The 21208-nt window shown below is 45.5% G+C and overlaps 1 protein-coding gene across 3 annotated transcripts; it reads left to right on the forward strand.

Annotated features, from left to right (window-relative positions):
• The first annotated feature begins 633 nt into the window (after positions 1–633).
• Positions 634–19116, forward strand: git1 (G protein-coupled receptor kinase interacting ArfGAP 1). Of its 3 annotated transcripts, XM_079165982.1 has the most exons (21): positions 634–997; positions 4520–4653; positions 4887–4999; positions 5792–5897; positions 6269–6355; positions 6470–6600; positions 6693–6787; positions 6924–6966; positions 7683–7709; positions 8476–8524; positions 9292–9364; positions 9971–10068; positions 11020–11131; positions 11630–11754; positions 12952–13104; positions 14271–14627; positions 15845–15916; positions 16334–16410; positions 16960–17133; positions 17476–17539; positions 17671–19116. In XM_079165982.1, exons 1-21 carry the CDS (start codon positions 946–948, stop codon positions 17884–17886), a joined length of 2358 nt encoding a protein of 785 aa, XP_079022108.1. In that variant the 5' UTR covers positions 634–945; the 3' UTR covers positions 17887–19116. The 3 variants fall into 3 exon arrangements, with proteins under 3 accessions (XP_079022108.1, XP_079022110.1, XP_079022109.1); XM_079165984.1 differs by lacking the exon at positions 14271–14627; XM_079165983.1 differs by lacking the exon at positions 7683–7709.
• Positions 19117–21208: the final 2092 nt, after the last annotated feature.

A 21208-nucleotide genomic window follows, 5' to 3' on the forward strand; every position in this document is an offset into this window, starting at 1 on the left:
TCTATATTTTGTCTCTGTCTATGTCTCATGTTGAGTTAAATTTGTCTTTTTTATTTTTTTGTGTGTTGTATTTGAATGTGTGTGTTGTTAAATGTATGACAGAATGGAATCAAAATTATTATTAAACAGTAATAACAGCAGGATTAATAATACTAAAAATAGTATATTTATTCCACATATTTGTTTAATGTATTTTATTTATCTGATTGCTACCAAATCTATGGATGAGCCTAAAGCTTTTTTTTTTTTTTATAAAAACAAAATTAAAACAAAAGTTTTGTTAAAGGTATGCCCCTTATTTTGCCAATAATGACAAGTTAAAAAGTTCACAGATGCGAAATACCTGCAGTAAATAGGCTACTAATGAACCACTCCTCATATTGATGTTTTAAGGAGATAAAGTCAATATCTTACATTTAAATTGTGTTCGTAAATATCCAGCAACATATAAACAAAATATGTTGGTGAGTGGACTCTTTTATGTTTCAGTCGAGTTTGAGCTGTCTATGAAACCCACCTCCCCTAAATAATGACAGCATGATTGTTGTTGCCCCCACCCCCCCCTGCCCCTCCGTAGGTAGGCTGCAGGGATGTTGGGTGTGTGTGCGGAAACTGACAGGTAGAGAGCTGCCGTCTCCCGGTGAGTTGCAGGCAATGCAGCGAACAGATTTAGTAAATATTCCGTTATGAGGTTCATACAAACAGCCGGATTAACCATGTTCGCATAGCACTGGCTCCGGGCTTGACTTCGGCAGTGGACGTGGGCGAAGAGACCGCAGGAACAAACGGGAAATCCAACTGTCAGCTGGCCCCGGGAAAACCGATCACTCCACCCGGCTTCCGGGGATTCAAGGGCCGCATCGGGAGACAGCAGACGTCGGTCGGTAGCTCCGGGGGAGTAAGGGCGAACCACCACATCATCGCCGCCATCCACCGACTTTCGAGATGTCAAGAAAGCTACAAAGGACAGAGGTCTGCGCCGACTGCAGTGCGCCAGGTAGGGAGGAGGGAAAATAAATCCTAAATAGACCACTTTACTTGGAACAATACGTCGGGAGGGCGATACGGTGGGACAATAAGGGCCGAAGCTGCTGTCACTGTCAGCGGGTTCGCAGAGCAGGAAAACGGCCAGGGCTCCCAAGCGTCGCTTAGGCCCAAAATAAACAGTGAAAAATAGGCGTGTTGTCACAACGGGAAAAATCTGTGGTTAATAGCTGCCCAACGTTAGTTAAGCGGCTTGATGTGCACATTCATTTGACCATAAGCGAGGACAACCACGTAATGTTCTGCATTGTGGATCTGAGTGTCAGATTTATGTCGCCTTTCTTCTTGAAGAGACGTTTGTTTTGATTTTTCGTAACCGGGGCAGACTTCTCATCGCGTTAGCTTAGCCTCGCTAACGAGCAGGCGATTGTGACTCACTGCGTTGCTAGCTATTGTTAAACATTTAGCTTACACACACTGTATACTAGCAACATACTTATATTTCTTATATGCTGTGTTAATGTTAGCTCTTTCCAGCGGCGTTTTGAGGCTGTGTACCTGGCTAGCTTAGCTTCAATGTTAGCCGCTCCAGCTAACTTTTGCTACACGGCAAGTTATTGCTATAAGCGGGTTCAGCTAACGCGCCGTCAGTTAGTCCTTTTAAAGGAATCGGACATTCATTATTGGTAGTTTCCGTAGGTTGTTGGAAAACCACCAAAGAGCTTACCTTATTGAGTTAAGGTTTCTATAAAATACTCATTTATTTCACTGTATTTTTAGTCTTCTCCGTAGTTTAGAAATTACATTTTTACAAACGCTGAGGGAATCCATTTGAAAGCCACCTTAAAGTGGAACATTTAACCTGATTCACAATGAAGTCGAAACGAATACATATGTTCTGACTTCACCAGAGAAAAGCAGCATGTTGCCCATATTGTTGTGTATGAAATAGGTATAACCACCACAATGAGTATTCGTGTTTGTAGATCTGTTTACCTCGTTTACCCCCATCTGTGTATGTCAGAAAGTGAGGTAGTGCCAAATCAACCTTGGTATCCCTTCCCATGCCTCTACCTTGTAGCCTCACATGCCCTCATGTCTCGTTTAAAGCACTTGTTCATTGATGTGTGTGTGTGTGTTGCTTACATTCATTCGTCTTTACATGCATTTCTACAGCTGCCCTCTTCACAGCTGCTCCCCCTGATAGCAGTGTCTCTCTGTGTGTGCAAAACTGTCATAAAGCTCTACTGCTCAGTGTTCAAAAGCATGCCGGCTGCACCTTACTTCTGCTTTCTGACCTGAACCTCATTCCTGCTACTATTATATTTACTAACCCTCCTGCTGTCTGTCCTCATAAACTGACCAGCACTATCCAACCCCAGTTCCCTTGAACGCCATAGCAATTTACAGTATGGTCGATGTGTGTGTGTGTGTGTGTGAGTGTTGCAAGTGTTGTTTCTTTACTTGGGTTTTCTCACATTAATACAGAGTTGTTCACAATGGTGGTGGGCTTCTTTGCGTTGGTGTACCTGTTACTAGCTGTATATTTCTTCTACTACATCAGCTCCTTTCATGTATCCCCTCCTTATGACGACATGCACACACACACACACACACACACACACACACACACACACACACACACACACACACACACACACACACACACACACACGCAGTGCGCTCTGCAAAGTGCTGACCTAGCCACTGGTGACAACAAGCCACCTCCCTACTACCCCGGCTTTGTGTCGTGGGGACAACTCGATGGCATGGCTACAAAGGACCACTGATACTCCCAGTCCAAGCCAAGCCTCAGGAGGCTTTAATGTCATGCCGTGGCAATCTGCACAGTTTACAGCAACAATGAATCACGTTGTCATGATAGTAAACTCTTTTATTGAGCGCAGATGCAATTGTATCAGAAGCTCTCGTGCAAGCGTTTAGAGCAGTTTGACAGTGGTGTCTAATTCCTTCATCGTGCTGTGTTGTCAAATGATTCTGTTGACGCTGTGACCGATGTTTGGTCGGGTTTAAAAAGCAAAACTTAGAAAAGATGAAGCAAGCGGACCTACACGTTGCTCCTGGATATTGAATTAAAGCCAAGCTTTAGTGTAGAAACAAATGATGTAATTATGTGCAAGCAAAAGTTACAGTGTTTATTTCAGCACCATTAATACTTAATGTAGTACATGCTTTTATGCATGGCTTAAAAACAAATGTCCATGTTTTATTAATAAATTAAGCCAACTTTAGGTTAAATTATGTCATGCTGCAGATTTGTCCAATACCAGCTGCCAATAATTTCAGGTCTAACAGCCTAATGGTGTATCCTCGTATTGATCCAGCGAGCCAAGCAGATAGCGTAGCCTGTGGGAGTTTTAATATTTATTACGAAGATTAAGGAATTACATTGCTGCAGTCCAGCCTTCAGAGCCCACGGGCTACCGTTCTAAACTAGGCTATAGCTCTTATCAAAGCCCTTTTGCATCGCTGCTACGTCTTTCTGCGGGGCGAAAACACTTGCAGCGCGTCAGTTCATCTGATGATGGACTATTTTAGCTGCATTAATACCCTAAGCCCAGACAGTTTTATCCCCGCCTGAGAGTGACTAATACAGATAGTAGATGTGTGTGTGTGTGTGTGTGTGTGTGTGTGTGTGTGTGTTTGCGTGTTTGCGAATGCATCCAAGTCTGCATTATAATTGTTTTGATATTGCAGACCATATGAGTTGTGAGCTTTTCATCGCATCAGGCTCCTGGGGGGCATAAATGGGACCCAGAACTCGACAACATTTCCCCTTTTCACATATGTATAACCAGTAATATATAATATGGTGAAAATCTTCTGGGCTTCTGTCCCCTGGACTCTGACTTAACTTTATTTACTGCATATTGTTGTCTGCAGTTTTGTACAACACTGAGGAGACTAAGTTTTAAATAATTCTAGGTTCAATTGAGCCCCACATTGGTGAGCAGGACTCTGTGCATGCTTTGGTTCATTAGTGAGTAACACGTATACTGCGCTATGACAGTATAACCCAGCATATGGAATATTTAGTGTGTGTGTAATAATCGAGGTATTTAATACTTCCACACGGCATCTTCTAACTGTAGCAACTCGCACAACACACTGTCTGATGATTCAGTGTTATTATGTGTATGTTCTTCATATAATCATATCGCGGTATTACTGTTGATGAATTTCATGTCTAGATACTGTAAATGATTGTAAGTAAAATATTACTATTGTTATGGCATAATTCAGTATGTTCTTGTTGACTATTCCTTGCAGCGAGGAATATTTACTTTCTGGAAATCTCTTCTTAAGTGCATGCTTGCTTTGCTATTAATGTGCCTCGTATAATACTGTAATATATATATATATATAATGACACATTCATTTGTAATTTGGTGACATCGGATCACCCTAAGTGTCGTGCTGTTGCTCATTACAGTGCTGCAAAGTCTCAGCGTCACACCCAGCATTGTTTCATATGGCTTGTAATAGCATTCATCTCTTTCTGTTTCCCTGTCAGACCCGGGCTGGACCAGCATCAACCGCGGGGTCCTGATCTGTGACGAATGCTGCTCAGTCCACCGCAGCTTGGGCCGCCATATCTCCATAGTCAAGCACCTGAGGCACAGCGGATGGCCTCCCGCACTGCTGCAGGTAAGGCTGAGAAATAAAGGGTAAATTAAGCTGAAGCAAATGCACTTCCTGAGGTCCAGAAGCTGACGACTACAGAAATCTGACTCGGCACTGGGGAAACTTTTTAGCGTTTTGGTCATGAAAGCAAACAAACAATATAGCATTGGGGCTTTAAGGGGACACCCGGTTATTCTTATATTTTTCTTGCATTGCGGTGAACCGTCAGTTGAGTCCCTGCTGCATGTGGGTTTCAGATGGTCCAGACCTTGGCCAGTAACGGGGCCAACTCCATATGGGAACACAGTCTCCTGGACCCTGCTCAGGTACAGAGCGGTCGTAGGAAACCCAACCCCCAGGACAAAGTCCAGTAAGTATACTCCCTACAGGCTCAACATACACTGAACAAAACTATCGCACTTTTGCTGTGGGAAATGATTGTCCCTGCTGCAACAGGAATGTTATATAACCTTTAACTGCTGTTTGCAGTAGTGAAGAGCTATTGCACCCGATTGTTCCTTAATGCCCTCTAAACAGTCGTCTCGTAGTCATGTATCACCTTCCTAATGAATATTGTTCTGTTCTCAGGGTTTTTGTGTATCTAAACGCAGGATAGGGTTTGTCGTTGTAGGTTTGTCGTGCTTCATTTGGGTTGAAATGTGGCTATGGGAGTGTCATGAGATCAGCAGTTGAATCTTCTGTTCTTTTCACTTAATGAGTCATGTCACAAATGTGTGGAAGAACATTCTGCCTAATCCCTTAACATTCACAGTATTGTATTTTGTGTAACTGTGTTTGTAAAACAAGCAGGAAGCCAGTAGTAACCCATCCGTTGTGGCTCATTCAGTAAGATGTGGGAAACCGCAGTCTTGTTTAGGCGTGTAGCCGAGTTCTTAAGACTTTAAGAATCAAAGGAGATAAAGGGATCTCAAAGCTTGAACTGCTTTTCACTCCAAAATACAAATCAGCTGTTTGTGGCATTCGGTAAAAACTTGATACTTAAACACAGATTAATGCACTTTTTCTGAGGTTTGAATGTCGTGGGGCGGCAAATAATGCCTCTCTATACATCCTGTGTATGCAAAAAATAACAACGGAGTGGTAAAATTAAATTTCCCCAAAGAGGGATTAATGAAGTATTTCTTCTTCTACTCTGGTCCAGTCCCACTAAGTCCGAGTTCATCAGAGCCAAATACCAGATGCTGGCCTTTGTGCACAAGCTGCCCTGCCGTGATGATGACGGCGTCACCACCAAGGACCTCAGTAAGGTGAGGGCTCAGTACTTCACAGCAGGATTTCGACATAATTAGCGTGTTCGGATATTGCCATATTGCTGAACTGCATGTGTGAGCACAAATTATGTTTTGTGTAAAGATATCAGTGGGAGAGCTCGCATATAAAAAAACTTACATGTGCATCTCTAAACACACACACACACACACACACTCATGCCTGTAACTGCCTGGCAGGAAGTGGTCTGAATGACACAGCAGGATGTAATGATGATCACTAATGCTGTGGAGCTCCATCGGGCTAATAAGGGGATTCTGTCTGTTTCTGTCTCTTCACGACGTTTAATGTTTCCACCCCCGACACTCTGTGTTCCTCTCTCTCCTCTCCTCTCCGCTTTCTTAATTAGCAACTACACTCGAGTGTGCGGACGGGGAGTTTGGAGACGTGTCTTCGGCTGCTGTCCCTCGGCGCTCAGGCCAACTTCTTCCACCCGGTCAGGACAAAATCTACTGGCCGACTCACTTCGTCTAGAAATGAGCCGTGCTGTTCAGTTACTCTCTTTATGCCAGGTCTCTTGTCCTGACTCTGTTTGCGTGTCCAACTCCAGGAGAAAGGCACTACCCCGCTCCATGTGGCAGCCAAGGCAGGGCAGATCCTGCAGGCCGAGCTGCTCGTGGTGTACGGCGCTGACCCCGGAGCACCGGACATCAACGGACGCACGCCTATGGACTACGCGAGGTACAAAACAGTGGAAACGCTACTTCACTAATAACACTGTTTGCATTTAAATCAAATCTCAAATGGAATTGTTTGTGTGTGTTGTGTTCCAGGCAGGCGGGTCATATAGAGCTAGCAGAGCGGCTGGTCGAGTGTCAGTACGAACTGACGGACAGACTAGCTTTCTACCTTTGTGGACGGCGTCCAGGTAACCCACTGCACCCGTTTGTGTGCGCCTCACATGCCCTTGTACATTGCAGTTAACCTCAGTGACATATGCGGGAGCTGTTAGCCACTTGTTCAGTCTCCTTTCCTCTTTCCTCTCCTCCTCTCCCTCTCCTCAGATCACAAGAATGGCCATTATATCATTCCTCAAATGGCAGACAGGTATGCACCATGACGCTATTGTTTTAGTAATAAAGTGGTTATGCTTTCCTTGCGTTTGCATGCATGGTGTGGTTTGATTGGATGAAGTGTCTTTGTTAGTATACTTGGACTTTGTAGCTACCTGACTATACTTCCATTACTCTTTTCACTGCGTCTCCCTGGCGTGGGTAAATTGATACTGATGCAGTTTAGTGTTGTGACCAGAGGGTGGCACCACAGTATATGTAACCCCACCCAAAAAAAAAAGGAGGTAATTAAAGGAGGTCTCTATGAAAGGCGTCTGTTTATCGTAAATGTCGATCGAAGCTATTACAGGTACACGCGGTGATTTAGACACTTGAGGTGCGCTTGGTTTATTAATCCTAAACTGCAGGTTTTGGTTTGAGAGGTGCAGAAGTGCACAGTCGGGTTATGATAAATCAAGTTCAGTGCTACTTGGCACAGCTTCTTTCAAATATTTTTGATGGGTGCTGGGGTTTTCTCAGCTGAGTCAGAGAAGTAGCCTAAAAATACACTCGCATATGTAAGGAAGTATTTTACTTCTGAGCTGCCGTCTTAACTCCACTTGCATCTGTTCTGTTCTGGTAAATGGTTCCTCTTGATAATAACAATTGAAGCGTTTTTGATGTGGCCTCTCTACCCCTCTTTCTGTCTCTTTCTTCCTTTTTCTCACTCGTCTTCTGTTCTCTCCATTTCGCTGCGCTTGGTGGAGCCAGAGCTCGTCCTAAGTGCCCGACACAGAGGTATCTTTACTTTCCTTGTTCCTTTTTTTCCCCCCCCTAGAATCTCTTCCTTCATTTCAGTCCCCTCTGTCTGCTACCCCATCTTTTTATAGATGTTTCTTGTACACCACAATCTCTTCTTCAGCAGTTTCAGAGTGGGGGAGATTGTTAGGCCTTAATCTGTTATCACTAGAAAATACAGGAAATAGTGACAGAGGGCCTCCTGCAGTAAGTAAGGTGCTGCTGTGCTCAGGAGAATCACACCAGTCATATCCATACACTCACCTTGCACACTAGCATGTGTCCTTAGTGGCAACATAAACAACAGTTTGTCCAGAAATAAGATTAAAGATAATGCAGGAAGCGGTTTTATTTCTAGCTCGTATGTCTGTGAGCTAAAACTTCATTACAGTCTTAACGCATTTGAGTCTAGAGCAACATATTGTAGACATAAATATGTGCAGTTATTTTAAAAATGTTAGCGCTGTAGCTTGCCAAATCACAGATGCACTTTGTGTCTGTACAGAGAGTTGCTGTCAGCTTTAGACCGCTCTAAATGTCAGTCACCATTTACATCTAGCCCTTTCAGTCTGACACCCAAGGCATCCCACCCTAAATAAATGTATCCTCCCTGTTCCCCTCTTTGAACCAAACTCCCTTCCCATCCATTCACCTCTTGCTACTCTCTCCATATCCATGTCTTCCTCCGTCACCTCTCCCTCCGTCTCTTTACTCCACTGCATCTTCGCGGTGACTGTCTGACTGTTGTTCTCTGTGTTTTTTTTAGTCTGGACCTCTCAGAATTGGCCAAGGCTGCCAAGAAGAAGCTCCAAGCGGTGAGTTGGATTGAATTGTAGGTTTAAATGATGACTTATTTACATTACAGAAAATGGTAAGAATTGTCAAGTTAGTTTTTAGTCAATAAATTGAGCAAGTTTTCTTGTGTCCTTGAAATTAATGTGAACGGAGAGTAATTAAGAAACATTGGTTCAAAAGGTTGGTTGGTGTATCAGCCAGATTTTCTGTTCCTTTCCAAAGTTATGTTTGTCCGTTCCGGGGCCATCTGTTCAGCTCCATATTTCGGTAATCCAAAGAAACTGAGAGCTGATGGACGGTTATCAACATTTAAAGTACTTAAAGTACTCACAAATCATCACGCAGAAGTTTTAGCATGATTAAGATGAGATGGAACTTTATTCATCCTGAAGGAAGATCTTGAGCCAGAGTTTGATCAAAGATTAAGACAGAAGAATATTAAAGATATAAACATGTATGACCAATAGAATAACAAGTATTAAGTGTAAAAGAAGTAATACTGACACCAGTGAAAAATAGAATATAATAGCAATAAGAGTAAGGTAAATAAATACAGTAAAAATCTGACAAAGTTGATTTTGAGAGTGATATTGTCAAAATGTCTCAAAATGAGGCAGAAAATGTAGTCATGTAAAATCTTAACATTTTCAGCTAAGTGACTGCGCATCAGGTTGTTTTCTCACACTGGCATCTGCAGCACTGATGTGTAGGCATGAACCAATACACCTGTTAATATATACTGTATCTGGGCTCAATTTGCTTGTGTGTGTGTGTGTGTGTGTGACAGCTCAACAACCGGCTGTTTGAGGAGCTGGCGATGGACGTCTATGACGAGGTCGATCGCAGAGAAAACGATGCGGGTGAGCCTAAACTCCTCCCTCGTCACATCCTTCTATGAAGCAGACATATCTGTCTTGTGTGCGGACTCTGTCCTTATATGGAAACTATATGTTTAAAGTCACAGAAAACACCCCCAACATGACAGCATTGACATGAAGTTTAAGAAGGAAAGGGGAAGAGAAAGTAGATGTTGAGAGAACAGAGAGTGAATTTGAAGGACAGAGTGAGGAGAAAAGGAAAAGGACTGTTGAAGGAGAGAGAGGGAGGAGGAGAGACGGAGCGAGGAAGGGCCTCCGAAATTCTTGAGTCTCTCTCCTCCTCCTTGGCTCTTTCTCGTTCTGTCTCCTTCTCTTTTTCCATTTCTTCTCTCTCTTTTCCTTCAGTAGCAGTCAAATTGTGCTTTCTGACAGAAGCACCGCAGGTAAGTGGCAAGGATACAAAGACACACACACACACACACACAAGGGGAGGGCTCAAATCACAACGGTGGATTATAGGGGCCGGAATTCAGTTTTAGGATCTACTGTTATGTTGTTTTGGTTTGTATGCACGTGTGGGTGGATGGACTGGGTGTTCCTTGCTAAACACACACAGACTTTTTTTTTGCTTCATATTTGTGTCTCCAGTGTGGCTTACGACCCAGAACCACAGCACTCTGGTAACAGAGCGCAGCGCGGTGCCCTTCCTTCCAGTCAATCCTGAATACTCTGCCACACGCAACCAGGTAAACACACACACACACACACACATTCATACATGCACAACCCTACAGTGCAGACAATCCCAGGTGGCATGCATGCACTCGTATTTGTTGGTGTTGTCGATTTTTCTTACCTGTGCACAGTCATGAAACTGAGAAAAAGGAGAAACTACGGTGAAAGAACTTGCGAGCAAAAAGCAAAAAAAAGAGCATCGGGATATCTCAGAGAGTTGGACCGCGTATGTGTTTTGGGGGGAGGCCGAGAATGAGTGTGAAATTGACGAGGGATGTTCTTCGCCTGTGAAAGAGGAGTAAAAGATGTAATCCATCTGTGTTTCTCCCCCCCCCCCCCCCCCCCTCTTTCCCTCACTCTCTCTGTGAGTGTGTGTGAGAGAGAATTCCCATATGCCCTCTCACATAGTTTCTCCTCGTCTGTGTGGCTCATTAGTGTAAACATTGACTTCTAACACACAGTAAAAAACACACCTGCGTCGCTCACGTTGGCTCTTCCCCTGATTGGGCACTTCACTGTGGTCAGTAAGTGTTGTCTGTTTATGGAGGGAAACCGAAGAAAAACACACCTCGCACGCATTTAGAGTTGAACTTTTTACCTGCTTTTGTCTTCCAAAGACATATGTTATGAATAACACATCGCTTCGTGCAGTATTTACAGATTAGCACTTCATTTGAAAGGGACTTTTTACTCTCTTATATGGATGCCAGCATGCTCGCGTAATTGCACGGTTTATTTCCCCGTGTGTGTGTGTGTGTGTGAGTGAGCGTGTGAGCACACTTCTGATGGTGTGTGTGTGTGTGATGAGTGTTAAAGTATGACTGTATTTTTCCACAGCACATGGTCGTTGACCACAGCGGTCCCACAGGCAGCGAACCACTGACTGTGGGCTGGATTGTATCTGTATGTATTCCACACAACTGATGAGACAAGTTCTAACTGCTGACTCGTTCTGCTCTCAGGGCCGTCAGAAGCTGGCTCGCTTCAATGCGCGGGAGTTTGCCACGCTCATCATCGACATCCTGAGTGACGCCAAAAGGAGACAGCAGGGGAAAGGACTCAGCAGCCCTACTGGTGAGACACTGGGAGGAAGGGACAGACAAATTAAGGACGCAGGGCTGAAGGCAATTATTAAGCTTTTTAAAGAAGAGCAAAAAAAAAAACAAGGGCATATAACTTAACCTAGTTACAAATATAGATGGATATGTCAGTTCACTTGGACTTTTTGCAACACCGCTCTGTACAACAATGTGGAGCTTTGTTTGAAGCCTCAAACATTTTAGAAGCACACGTGATTATTGTTCCAAGCAGCATCATGTTGAACGAGCTCCAGTCCAGCAACTTAGTGACGAAGGGAAGACGGGTGATTTCTTTGGGATTTGTTGTTAAAGAGTTACGTTTACATGTATATCTTCATCTGAATAGAAATCTTACAACTGGCTCTTATGTGAAACCAACATGGAAACCCCCAACATCAGTGAGCAGTCTTATCAGTCTGAGCATTCCTAAAGGCATGGAGTGTTCCACTTTATATTGAGTAGTGTAATAGATGTACATTTGTTGCTTTGTCAGACCCATTAGATCTGGGCATTGATGATGACCAGCATGACTACGACAGCGTAGCGTCGGATGAAGACACAGACAGCGAGCTGACCACCCAGAACAACAACAACACGCAACGCAGCAACCGTGCAAAGGTATAGTACTAAAACACACGCGTGCACACTCACCGTTTAGTCTTGATAATACACAACTCTGCAACAGGCCGACACACTCTTGAGTTTTAAAATGTTTCTCAGCAATTCAGTCACGTTCCTCTCGAATAGGATATTGGAAAAGCAGTCGCGTTAGCTAGCAAAGATATTCCATGGTTTCCTCTTCATGACTGCTTGTCCCAGCATGCTTTGCGGGGAGCGGCCACAGTCAGGGCTGCCACATAGCTCCTGAGTGACATCATCAGCTATTCTGAGTGCTTGTCAGAGAGGCATTGTTTCACACACACACACAGAGAGAGAGTGTGTGTGTGTGTACTGAGAGGGAAGAGAAGAAGAGATTGAGCGAGAGAGGAAAAGAGGGGAGGAATGGTGCAGAGTGGGAGTGGTAGAAATGACAAAGTAAACAGCTAAACCAGTAACTATCTCCTGCTCCTGTGGACTTGTTTAGCTCATTGTGCAGAACTCTGACAAACCGCAAGTGTGAGGTTCCACTCCCATCTGCACTCTAAAAATATGTGCATTAATTTGTTGCGCTCGTATCAAATGTCAGTGTATTCAGTTAATGCATTGTGTTATCTATAGGACTAAGTGGAGGCATCAGAGTAAAACAGAAATGGATTGGGTAGGAGGTGGATGAATTGTAAACAAAGAGCTCTTAAGAATAGTCAATGAAAGATGTTTTATGCAGCCTTTTAGGGAGTGGTAAAGACATGTGTTTGAGCATGCTCCGGGGGTCACAGGAAGTGGGGCCAGATGGTGCCTTGGGAGCAAGAACTGAGGCACCACTGTCTATATGTATGTGTGTGTGTGTGTGTGTGTGTGTGTGTGTGATCAGCTGTAGTGCTGACCCTCCAGGCTGCATGCCAGCCCACTTCCTCTCACACTCACACAGTTATAAGCTGTGTTGTATCCAGTTTAAAAGGCACTAATTCATACTTCCTAACCCCGAATCAGAAAGACTGCATACATTACATACTGTATTTAAGATAGAATGGTGAGTTAACAGCAGATTCATAAAGAAGTGAGGTGTTCCACATTGGGTTTTTTACCCTGGAATAGCCTCCCAAGTCTCCCAATGTCAGTTTCCTCACTTTCTCTGTGCCTTTCTGTCCACCTGTCTGTGTGTCTGTCTTTCTTCCTGTCCATCTGCCTGCCTGCCTGTATGTCCTATCAATCCAGAGTATGGACTCATCAGACCTGTCAGACGGCCCCATCACCCTGCAGGAGTACCTGGAGGTGAAGAAGGCTCTGGCCTCCTCAGAAGCCAAGGTGCAGCAGCTGATGAAGGTCAACAACAACCTGAGCGAGGAGCTCCGGCGGCTCCAGAAGGAGGTAGGGAAGTATGGAGGGCGAGGGTCGGAGGAAAGGACAGGCAGAGACGAGAGGTCAGGGGGGTCAGCTTATGCAGAACCTTAACCACAGCAGAATGTTGAGAAAGCAGAAAGTGGGAGTTTAGCTCACTTCTTACGTTATTTGATAAGAGTAGAGAACAAACGGGGGCAGGGAAGAGAGATGGGATGAAGCAAGAAAGGCCAGCATCAATTGTTTCTTAAAAAGGTCCACATAAGAACCTGAAATATAGAAGTTACCTATTATTAAATCAGATAGAGGATGAAGCCGAGACAAAGAGGGAGAGTATTGAAGACTAGACAGGGTGGCAAAATGAGAAGGAACAATTGATTCAGACAGAAGGAGGGCAGGATGATGGAGAGACAAGTGAATATTTTAATGTCTTTTGCAAGCTGATGTATTATTCCTGACAGTCTTGTCATTTTCCTACAGTGTTGTCCCTGGAAGATGTATGTGGTTACAGCTTTTCAGTGTGATTCAGTAACTAAAGCAGACGTCATTCTGATACGGAGCGAGGGCTGCGACAGATACTCATTTTCAGCTCAGACAGCTTTCACTTAATATCACGTTTCTTCGTGGTCGCTTCATTTGGTTTTTATGCGAGTTGTCATCATCATTAGCTCGTCGTATTCATTAGTGGCTGCTAGTGTCAGCTTATGGGGATTCATGATTCATTCATGTGTTTATTTTCGTAATGTGACTTGAGGATTTAGTGACGCGTTGAACTTGTAAGCACTCACTTATGTGCACAAACACCGCAGATAACAAATACTGTGGTTAAAGTACCTCAGTGCAGGTGAGCCCTCATTTACCCTTCAAAACAATATATTTATATATATATACACACACACACACACACACATATATATACACATTTTTGTGTTTTTCTTCCATCCCATTCCCAAAAACTAATCCCTACTTCGACATGTAACCTATTTAAGTGTCTTTACTACATATTCCCTCCCTCCCCGGTACTGATGTGAGTTAACATGTATGAGCTTGTGTGAGCCTTTTACTGTACCTGTGATTTTGGATGCTTGTCTTTAACCATTCAGTTGACGCCCCCCTCCCTTCCCTTCAACCTCCCCATGTCCCTCCCTCCATCCCTCCTTTCATTCCCTCCTTGCTCCCTTCCTCCTCTCCTGTAGATCACGCGGATGCAGACAGAGAACAGTGCGCTGCGGGGGGGCCAGCAGGCTGGGGGGGCAGCTGGCCATGGGGTAGGGGGACCTGGCGGAGGAGGAGGGGGCGGTGGAGGAGGCCACTGGCATGGGGGCGGGATGAGAGGAGGAATAGGCGGAGGGGGCCTGAGTGGGTTTGGGACAGGAGGGGACCCCCCGGGGCTGTCAGCGCCCTCCTCGGTCGCCCCCAACTCCCATCCCCACCGAAGGGACCGCCAGGCCTTCTCAATGTACGAACCGGGGGCGGCCCCCGGCCCCACGGCCCATGGTCCCCCAGTCCTGGACTCCCTGGCAGCCCGCCTGCAGCCCCTCAACACACCCAGCGTAAGTTAGAACTCCCCCGGCCCCCTTCTACTTCCCACCTTCCTTTCGGTGGCCATGATTGGCTCTCTCCGGCCTGCTTGACGGGTGATAGTCCAATCCTGATCTCTCTATTTCCCTTCGACTTTACCCCCCCCCCCCCTGCATCCCAGTTCCCGATCCTTCTCTTTAACAGCTCCAGTTGTGCTTGAACCCCATTTAAATGTGAAGTTTGTCTCAGAACAATAAGACCTCGGCCTCTGATTTGTAGCACCATGAAGGGTGAAGTGCATAACTGTGGCGTGAAGGAGAAAGATGGGAAATAGGGGTTATGCTCTCTGATTGGTTGCCTGGGGACGCCTCTGATTCCTCCGCTCTCCGGCCTGCTCGTTACCCTCTGATCTTCACCTTCTCAACCCCTTTTTGACCTCCCAGTTAGCGCTCCTGCCTCTGGACAGCTGCTTAATTTATTCAGGCTTTGCTATGTTCACACACATGTGAGTGCACACACACACACACACACACACACACACAAAGGGAAGGACATTTGACCAGTTGTAGCATTCGGCAGCTTTTAACTAACAGAAAGCTACAATATGCAGACACTCAACCACGTCTGTCAGCCATTCTAGGGAGACCTCCACGGAGTCGTGTCCGAGTCACCATCGCCGCACACCGAGATTTACCTGTTTGTCTGTTTCCTTTCTGTCTGTCTGTCTCTTCACCTGTCTGTCCCTTTGCTCACTGCAGTGCAGCCGTGCATCCTCTGGATGTAAGCATTCTATCTGTCATTGCATTGTTTGCCATTTCATCCAATAGTATAATAGGACTGCTGCTCATTATGCATTATCATAATGGAGATCAACGTTAGTATGTGTGTAGTCCATTCTAGACGTGATGTGTGCAGCCCTTCCTCACCAAGCTAGTTTAGTTGACAGTGTTCTTTGCATTTCAGTGTTAGATAACTATAGAGGCATGCGGTCTTGAGGGGATGATGGGTGAGCTGCCGCTGCTCTCACTGGCTCATTCATCTTGTTTTTTCTGCTGTTTTATAAAAGCATCTCTTCTCTCTGTCCCCTCACTCTTTTTTTACCCCCCCGTGTCTTCATCCATCTGTCTGCTGATCTTTCATTCCCTTCTCCGTCTCTTCGTCCACACATCTCTCTTTCTCCTCTTATCTTTATCCCTCCACCTCTCTCTTCTTCCTCCCCCCGTCCGTGTGTTCCCCTCCTTTTTCACAGGCACGGAAGGGTGGTACAGCGCCGTATGGAGGCCATCATCTGTCTGGATCCGCAGAGATGGGCCGATACATGGTGAGTTCTACCGGCTTGGTTTCTAGACTGATTTTCTGAATTTTCATGATCGGGCACGCCATCTACAGTGGGAGGTTGAGATCATGGATTTACATTTTTGTATCAGAATCCGTCTCCTACAGACGCTGCTTGGAATATTGGAAATGTTTGGGCTTCAAATGTAAACATCCCCAAATTATTTGCATTTTTTCAGTGAAGCAAAGAAAAGGAATGATTATTTAAAATATTCAAACCGATGATTTGACACAACTTAGTGGACTTCTTGTTGAAATCATCCCATTCACAGGGAACAGATGCTTGATCTTTGTGGGAGGAGTTATTTGTTAAGCTCTGCGGGAGTGAACGGCTCAGGAGGTTTGGTGAGCTGGGTGATAATTGCCCTGATGGAGCGTGTTGTTGCCCTGTTTCTTTCCCCAGGTGACGAAATCAGAGAAGCACGGCAGTGGCACTGACAGCGACTACGACAACACGCAGACATACGACCTCTCGCTAAGGTCAGACACACTGCAAGTCATTGATGAGTGTGCTTTATTCTCGTGATTCTTTTGGGAAATGGTGTAATATGTTGCTATTAACAGTCAAAGTTGGCCCCTCCTCCCCCAGAGAAGCATGCCCCCTGACAGCTCATTGCACCACCTGCAGCATCACATGTGACAGCGATAGTGAAAGTCAACCCCAGATTTACTCTGGTTTTCTGGCAAAATAAGAAAATACAGGTTCTCTGCAGACACTATTATTACATATACGCTAACAGGAATGGCATTATCTATGTTAATCTAAACATTTTGTCATTAATTCACCTTTACAATCATTCTGAAAATGTATATTTCACTTTATTTGCTCCGTGTTTGTGTGTTTGTTACTATGCAGTCCTGTAAATTCGTATCACACACAGAAAGGGTTAATGATATTTACTGTCAGTTTGCTAATGAGAAAACAACAGGCTGTCTCTTTAGATGTTGGACTCTTCCAGTGTTACAGGGTGATTAATGGATTTAATCCAAGGTGTTGATGAAGGTGTATTTATGTGTTTCTCTCGTCAGTATGGGCCGCAGCAGTGAGGAGGAAGGTCGTGGGGACTCTGAGGAGGGAGGAGGGGACGCCTGGGAGCCGGACCCCACCTTGCCCTGCACAGAGGACGTCATACTGAAGACTGAGCAGGTGACCAAGAACATCCAGGAGCTGCTCAGGGCTGCTCAGGAGTTCAAACACGACAGGTAAGACTACCTGAGAATAAACGATGCTCATTATACCCTCGCTGACAAGTGATCCTCTTGATTGGATCACACATTGAGAAGTCACAGGAACATCTAGCGCCAGAATCATCTTTTCAGAAATTCTCTTGTACACACTTACTAACGGCTGCACCAGGTGAATGCAGGTGTTAGTGTTGCGATAGCCACTGTTGAGGGAGTTGTGCGCTAATGTTGTGGTTGTACTTTGGACATATATAAAAATGTTTGTACTTGTTCAAAGCATAATTTAGCACTAGACAACCTTGTTGCCTCTTTCATCTCATCAGCTGCTAAGCTAAATAAAGTAAATTCTCTCCTCTTTAGCTTCGTTCCGTGCTCTGAGAAGATCCACTCTGCTGTCACTGAGATGGCCTCACTCTTCCCCAAAGTAAGTTCCTCGTATTTCTGTTCTTTTTGTGTGTCTCTTTTCCTCTCGTTGTCTCGGTGTGTCTCTTCTCATCTGTCTTTATGTGTCTACACTATGTGAGTTGAGTTTTGATTCCCTTCGTTCCTCCGTAGCGCCCGGCGTTGGATGCAGTGCACTGCTCCCTCCGCTTGTTGGCGTCCAGTGCCTCGCGGTTGCAGATAGAGTGCCGCAAGGCGGCGCCCTCGGAGCCCGGGGGCCCTCCGGTGGACTACCAACTCCTCACTCAGCAGGTCATCCAGTGCGCCTACGACATCGCCAAGGCTGCCAAGCAACTGGTCACCATCACCACTCGAGAGAAGAAACAGTGACCCCCACAAATGCATGGATGGAGAGGGGAGAGGGAACGGATTAATGCATGGGTGGGCCAAGAGGGATGGGAGGGGCTTCTACAGCAGGAAGAGGGGGAGACGGCGGGAAAACCTCACCACACTATAGATGTTAGAAAGAGGGAGTGATCGGGAGAACGACGGGCGCAAGGAGGAAAGAAGAAGTTTATAATATGCATGGAAAAGGAATCGGATGAAAGCAAAGAGAATTGATTGTTTAGTAGAAACACTACAGAGGACCGGAGAAGGAGAAAATCCACAAGTGTGGAAGAGAAAGTAGGGAAGGACAAGTGGAAAGGGTCCCACAGCCTGCTGCAAGCTAAATAAACTGTTGGAATCAGATGTGTATAATTAACCGCTAAAAACTGTGACAAGCATACGTGAAAAACACAACGACGGCGATGTACAGTGAACTGGATCCGGAGATGTTACCGCTTTATTTATTCATACCTGTCACTCGTCCCCCGTCCCCCCCCCTACTGTTTACCTGAGCTAGAGAGCGAGAGAGAGAAGTAGGTATCGACCTACCATGAGCTACGCCACATCATCTCCATCCCTCCGTCAGGTGGAGTCGGGATATTCTCAACTTCCCCCCTCCCTCCCTCCCTCCCTCCCTCTCTCTCGCTCTCACTCCAACCCGACACGAGGCTCCGCCGTCTCCTACCCCGTCCCAGACAGGATGCGCTTGCGGTGCAGAGAAAAGACCCCCCGGGACCCATCCGGCTCCACCCTACTCATCACCCCACCCAGGCTCTCAAGATGCTTCCTCCTGGGTTAGCTTGTTGCTGGAAGGGGGGGGGGGGGGGCTCCAGCATTTCTCTGACCGGCGCCCCCTACTGTCGGTGGTACACAGCATGATCTGGCATGTTATCATTTCTTTCCTCTCTTCTTTTTCTTTGATGTTTTTTAATACGCAGATTGGTTTGGTCTGCACCTCTGAGGACAAAGATTACTGACACAAACAAAACACTTACACTGGAATAATTTTTAGTTATTGTTGTCGTTTATCATGCCTATTTTTTTTTTTTGTATTGATATTTTTACTGTCATCTTGATTTAACTGTGTATGTATGTTTATTTTATTGTTTCAAATATGATTCTCATTTAGTGGTGGGAGTATGTGCTCAACTGGGATTCAAGAAAACACACACACACACACACACACACACACACACACACACACACACACACACACACACACACACACACACAGACACATGAAATAACCTGTGAAATGATCCTCAACATTTCCCGAGCACTGCTTTGCTGGGAGGCAGTTGAGGGTGTTTCTTCATGACGTGAGGTGTCCTGTGGCCAAGGGGTTGAACGGTTGCCAAAAGGGGAGAGGGTGTTGGGGGGGGGGGGGACATTTGGTTTAGATTTTCTGTCAGACCGAGAGCCCCTTGGTGCGTTACGACAGGACCCGGATCACAATGCTCTCCTCATGGGCCCTCAGCTGTCGTTGGGCCTGACGTATCGTATAATTTGCCTCATTTAACAGAGCCAGTGGAATCATCTCAGAATCGATCTCATATTCATGTTTGCTGCGCCAAGCAGGATGATATTTAGCCCCCACCCAGCAGCCCTAATTTGCATGCACGGTAACAAAGGTTCAGTCACATTTAAGTTGACGCACATCCTGGTATATGTAAAGTAGTCCTGTGGAAAGCACCAGATCCAGCACCCTGAAAAAGTAAAAGTGATGATAGATACTCGTCACGTTGTTTCATCTGAGAAAGTACGCTCCTTTTGAAATGGATTCAACCACCTCACGAGTGCTTGATGTAGTTTGCCGTGTATTATGTTCAGTTCTCAGACTGTCTGGCAAGCACAATCACGCCGCTCTGTCCTCCGTCACGGCCTGCTGATCTGGGCCACAGAAGTTGTCGCTTCTAGCTCACCATCTCTGAACTCTGGGAGACGGCATTGGGAACAAAGATGTTTTTAAAGTTCTTTTTCTTTTTTTTATGTTTTAAAAAAAAGACAGCGCACTTGGCCTTCGCTTGTTGCGCCGTGTCCTGAACAGATAAGGTCACATCTGTAACAAAGTACGCAGACGGGATCTAACATTCTCTCCTTTGCGGGCAGGAGGACCGTCCTCTTCTAGTTCAGCGTCACCACTGACAGTTTCTCAAAAGTCTTTGTGGCTTTAATAGTTGGTTGTTCTCGCGTTTGGTGTATTCTATAATCCGGCTTGGTGCTCAGAAAGCCTCTGCACATAACATTGACCTCATCCTCCAAACAGCTGTTACATCTCAGTCCCTTTTTTCTCTCGTACTGCTGCCTTTCAGCAAGAAGCAATTAGACCTTTAATTAGCCCCGAACACTTTGAGAGTCGGATGCTAGACCACCGTTCAGCGCTTCCCTGTCCGCTCTATTCATGTCTAGTTTATCCACTCCCCCCCCCCCCCCCCCCTTATCATCACTCGGGGTCTGTGAGTGTCCGTGTTCGTCAGCCGACACAGTCGTAGGGAAGGATGGATTGTTTTTCTTCTGTACCCTGTCAAAACAAATCATGTCCAGAAGACTCGTGAAATGTATCATCGTTTGATATCGGACACCATCATCGGCTCCTGTTTGACTGGCTGAGTTACAGCGATGTTGTACTGACTGCTGAAACAACAGAAATACTTCCTCACACACACACACATGCACACAAGGGTGGCCAGCAGAAGAGCTCGTCCCTTCAATCATGATTGCCCAAGTTTTAGACTCGAGCCATATATATGAACATATATTTTCATGCTATATTTTATATTAAGCTATATGTTTAGGTATGTCTGCGAGATATTTATGTCTTATTTGTTGGCCCAAGTGGGCTTCAGGCTACGGGAGCTGTCCAACTTGTTCCTTCAGCGCTTCAGTCTTGACACCAATGTACTTGTAGGTATTTTTGAGTCTCGTGAATATGGTCATGCTGTGGTATATTAGCGCCTTATGTAGGTTATAGTGTACATAGTAGCGATCCTACCGAAGAGCGAGAACAACAGTTCTATTGTCAAACACCAGCGGGGTGAAGTAGGATCTACATTATGTACCCCCCCCCCCCCCCCCAAAGGTCTTCGTTCAAGTACATTGGGTGCAGGACGCAGGGTTTGATTCGGGCAATAGGAAAGGTCTGAAGCGCACTTCGGCTTAGCACTACACGGTCATCTCAAAAAACGTCGGGAGGAGGGTCAAAAATGCACATGGCCCAGTCCTTTCCCCGAGTTAGTGGACACTACGTAGGGTGCCTCTAGTATGAATGTCTAAGGCCTCCGCCAGTTCATGTCCAACACACGTTCTACACCGTCGTCATGTCCAG

Source organism: Pholis gunnellus, assembly GCF_910591455.1.
Source record: "Pholis gunnellus genome assembly, chromosome: 9".
Lineage (NCBI taxonomy): Eukaryota > Metazoa > Chordata > Actinopteri > Perciformes > Pholidae > Pholis > Pholis gunnellus.

Coding starts and splice junctions, on each gene's coding strand:
- git1 (XM_079165982.1), top strand. CDS start 946: ATGTCAAGAAAGCTACAAAGGACAGAGGTCTGCGCCGACTGCAGTGCG. Junction 4,654..4,886: donor GGCCTCCCGCACTGCTGCAG/GTAAGGCTGAGA, acceptor TGTGGGTTTCAG/ATGGTCCAGACCTTGGCCAG. Junction 6,967..7,682: donor ATTCCTCAAATGGCAGACAG/GTATGCACCATG, acceptor TGGTGGAGCCAG/AGCTCGTCCTAAGTGCCCGA.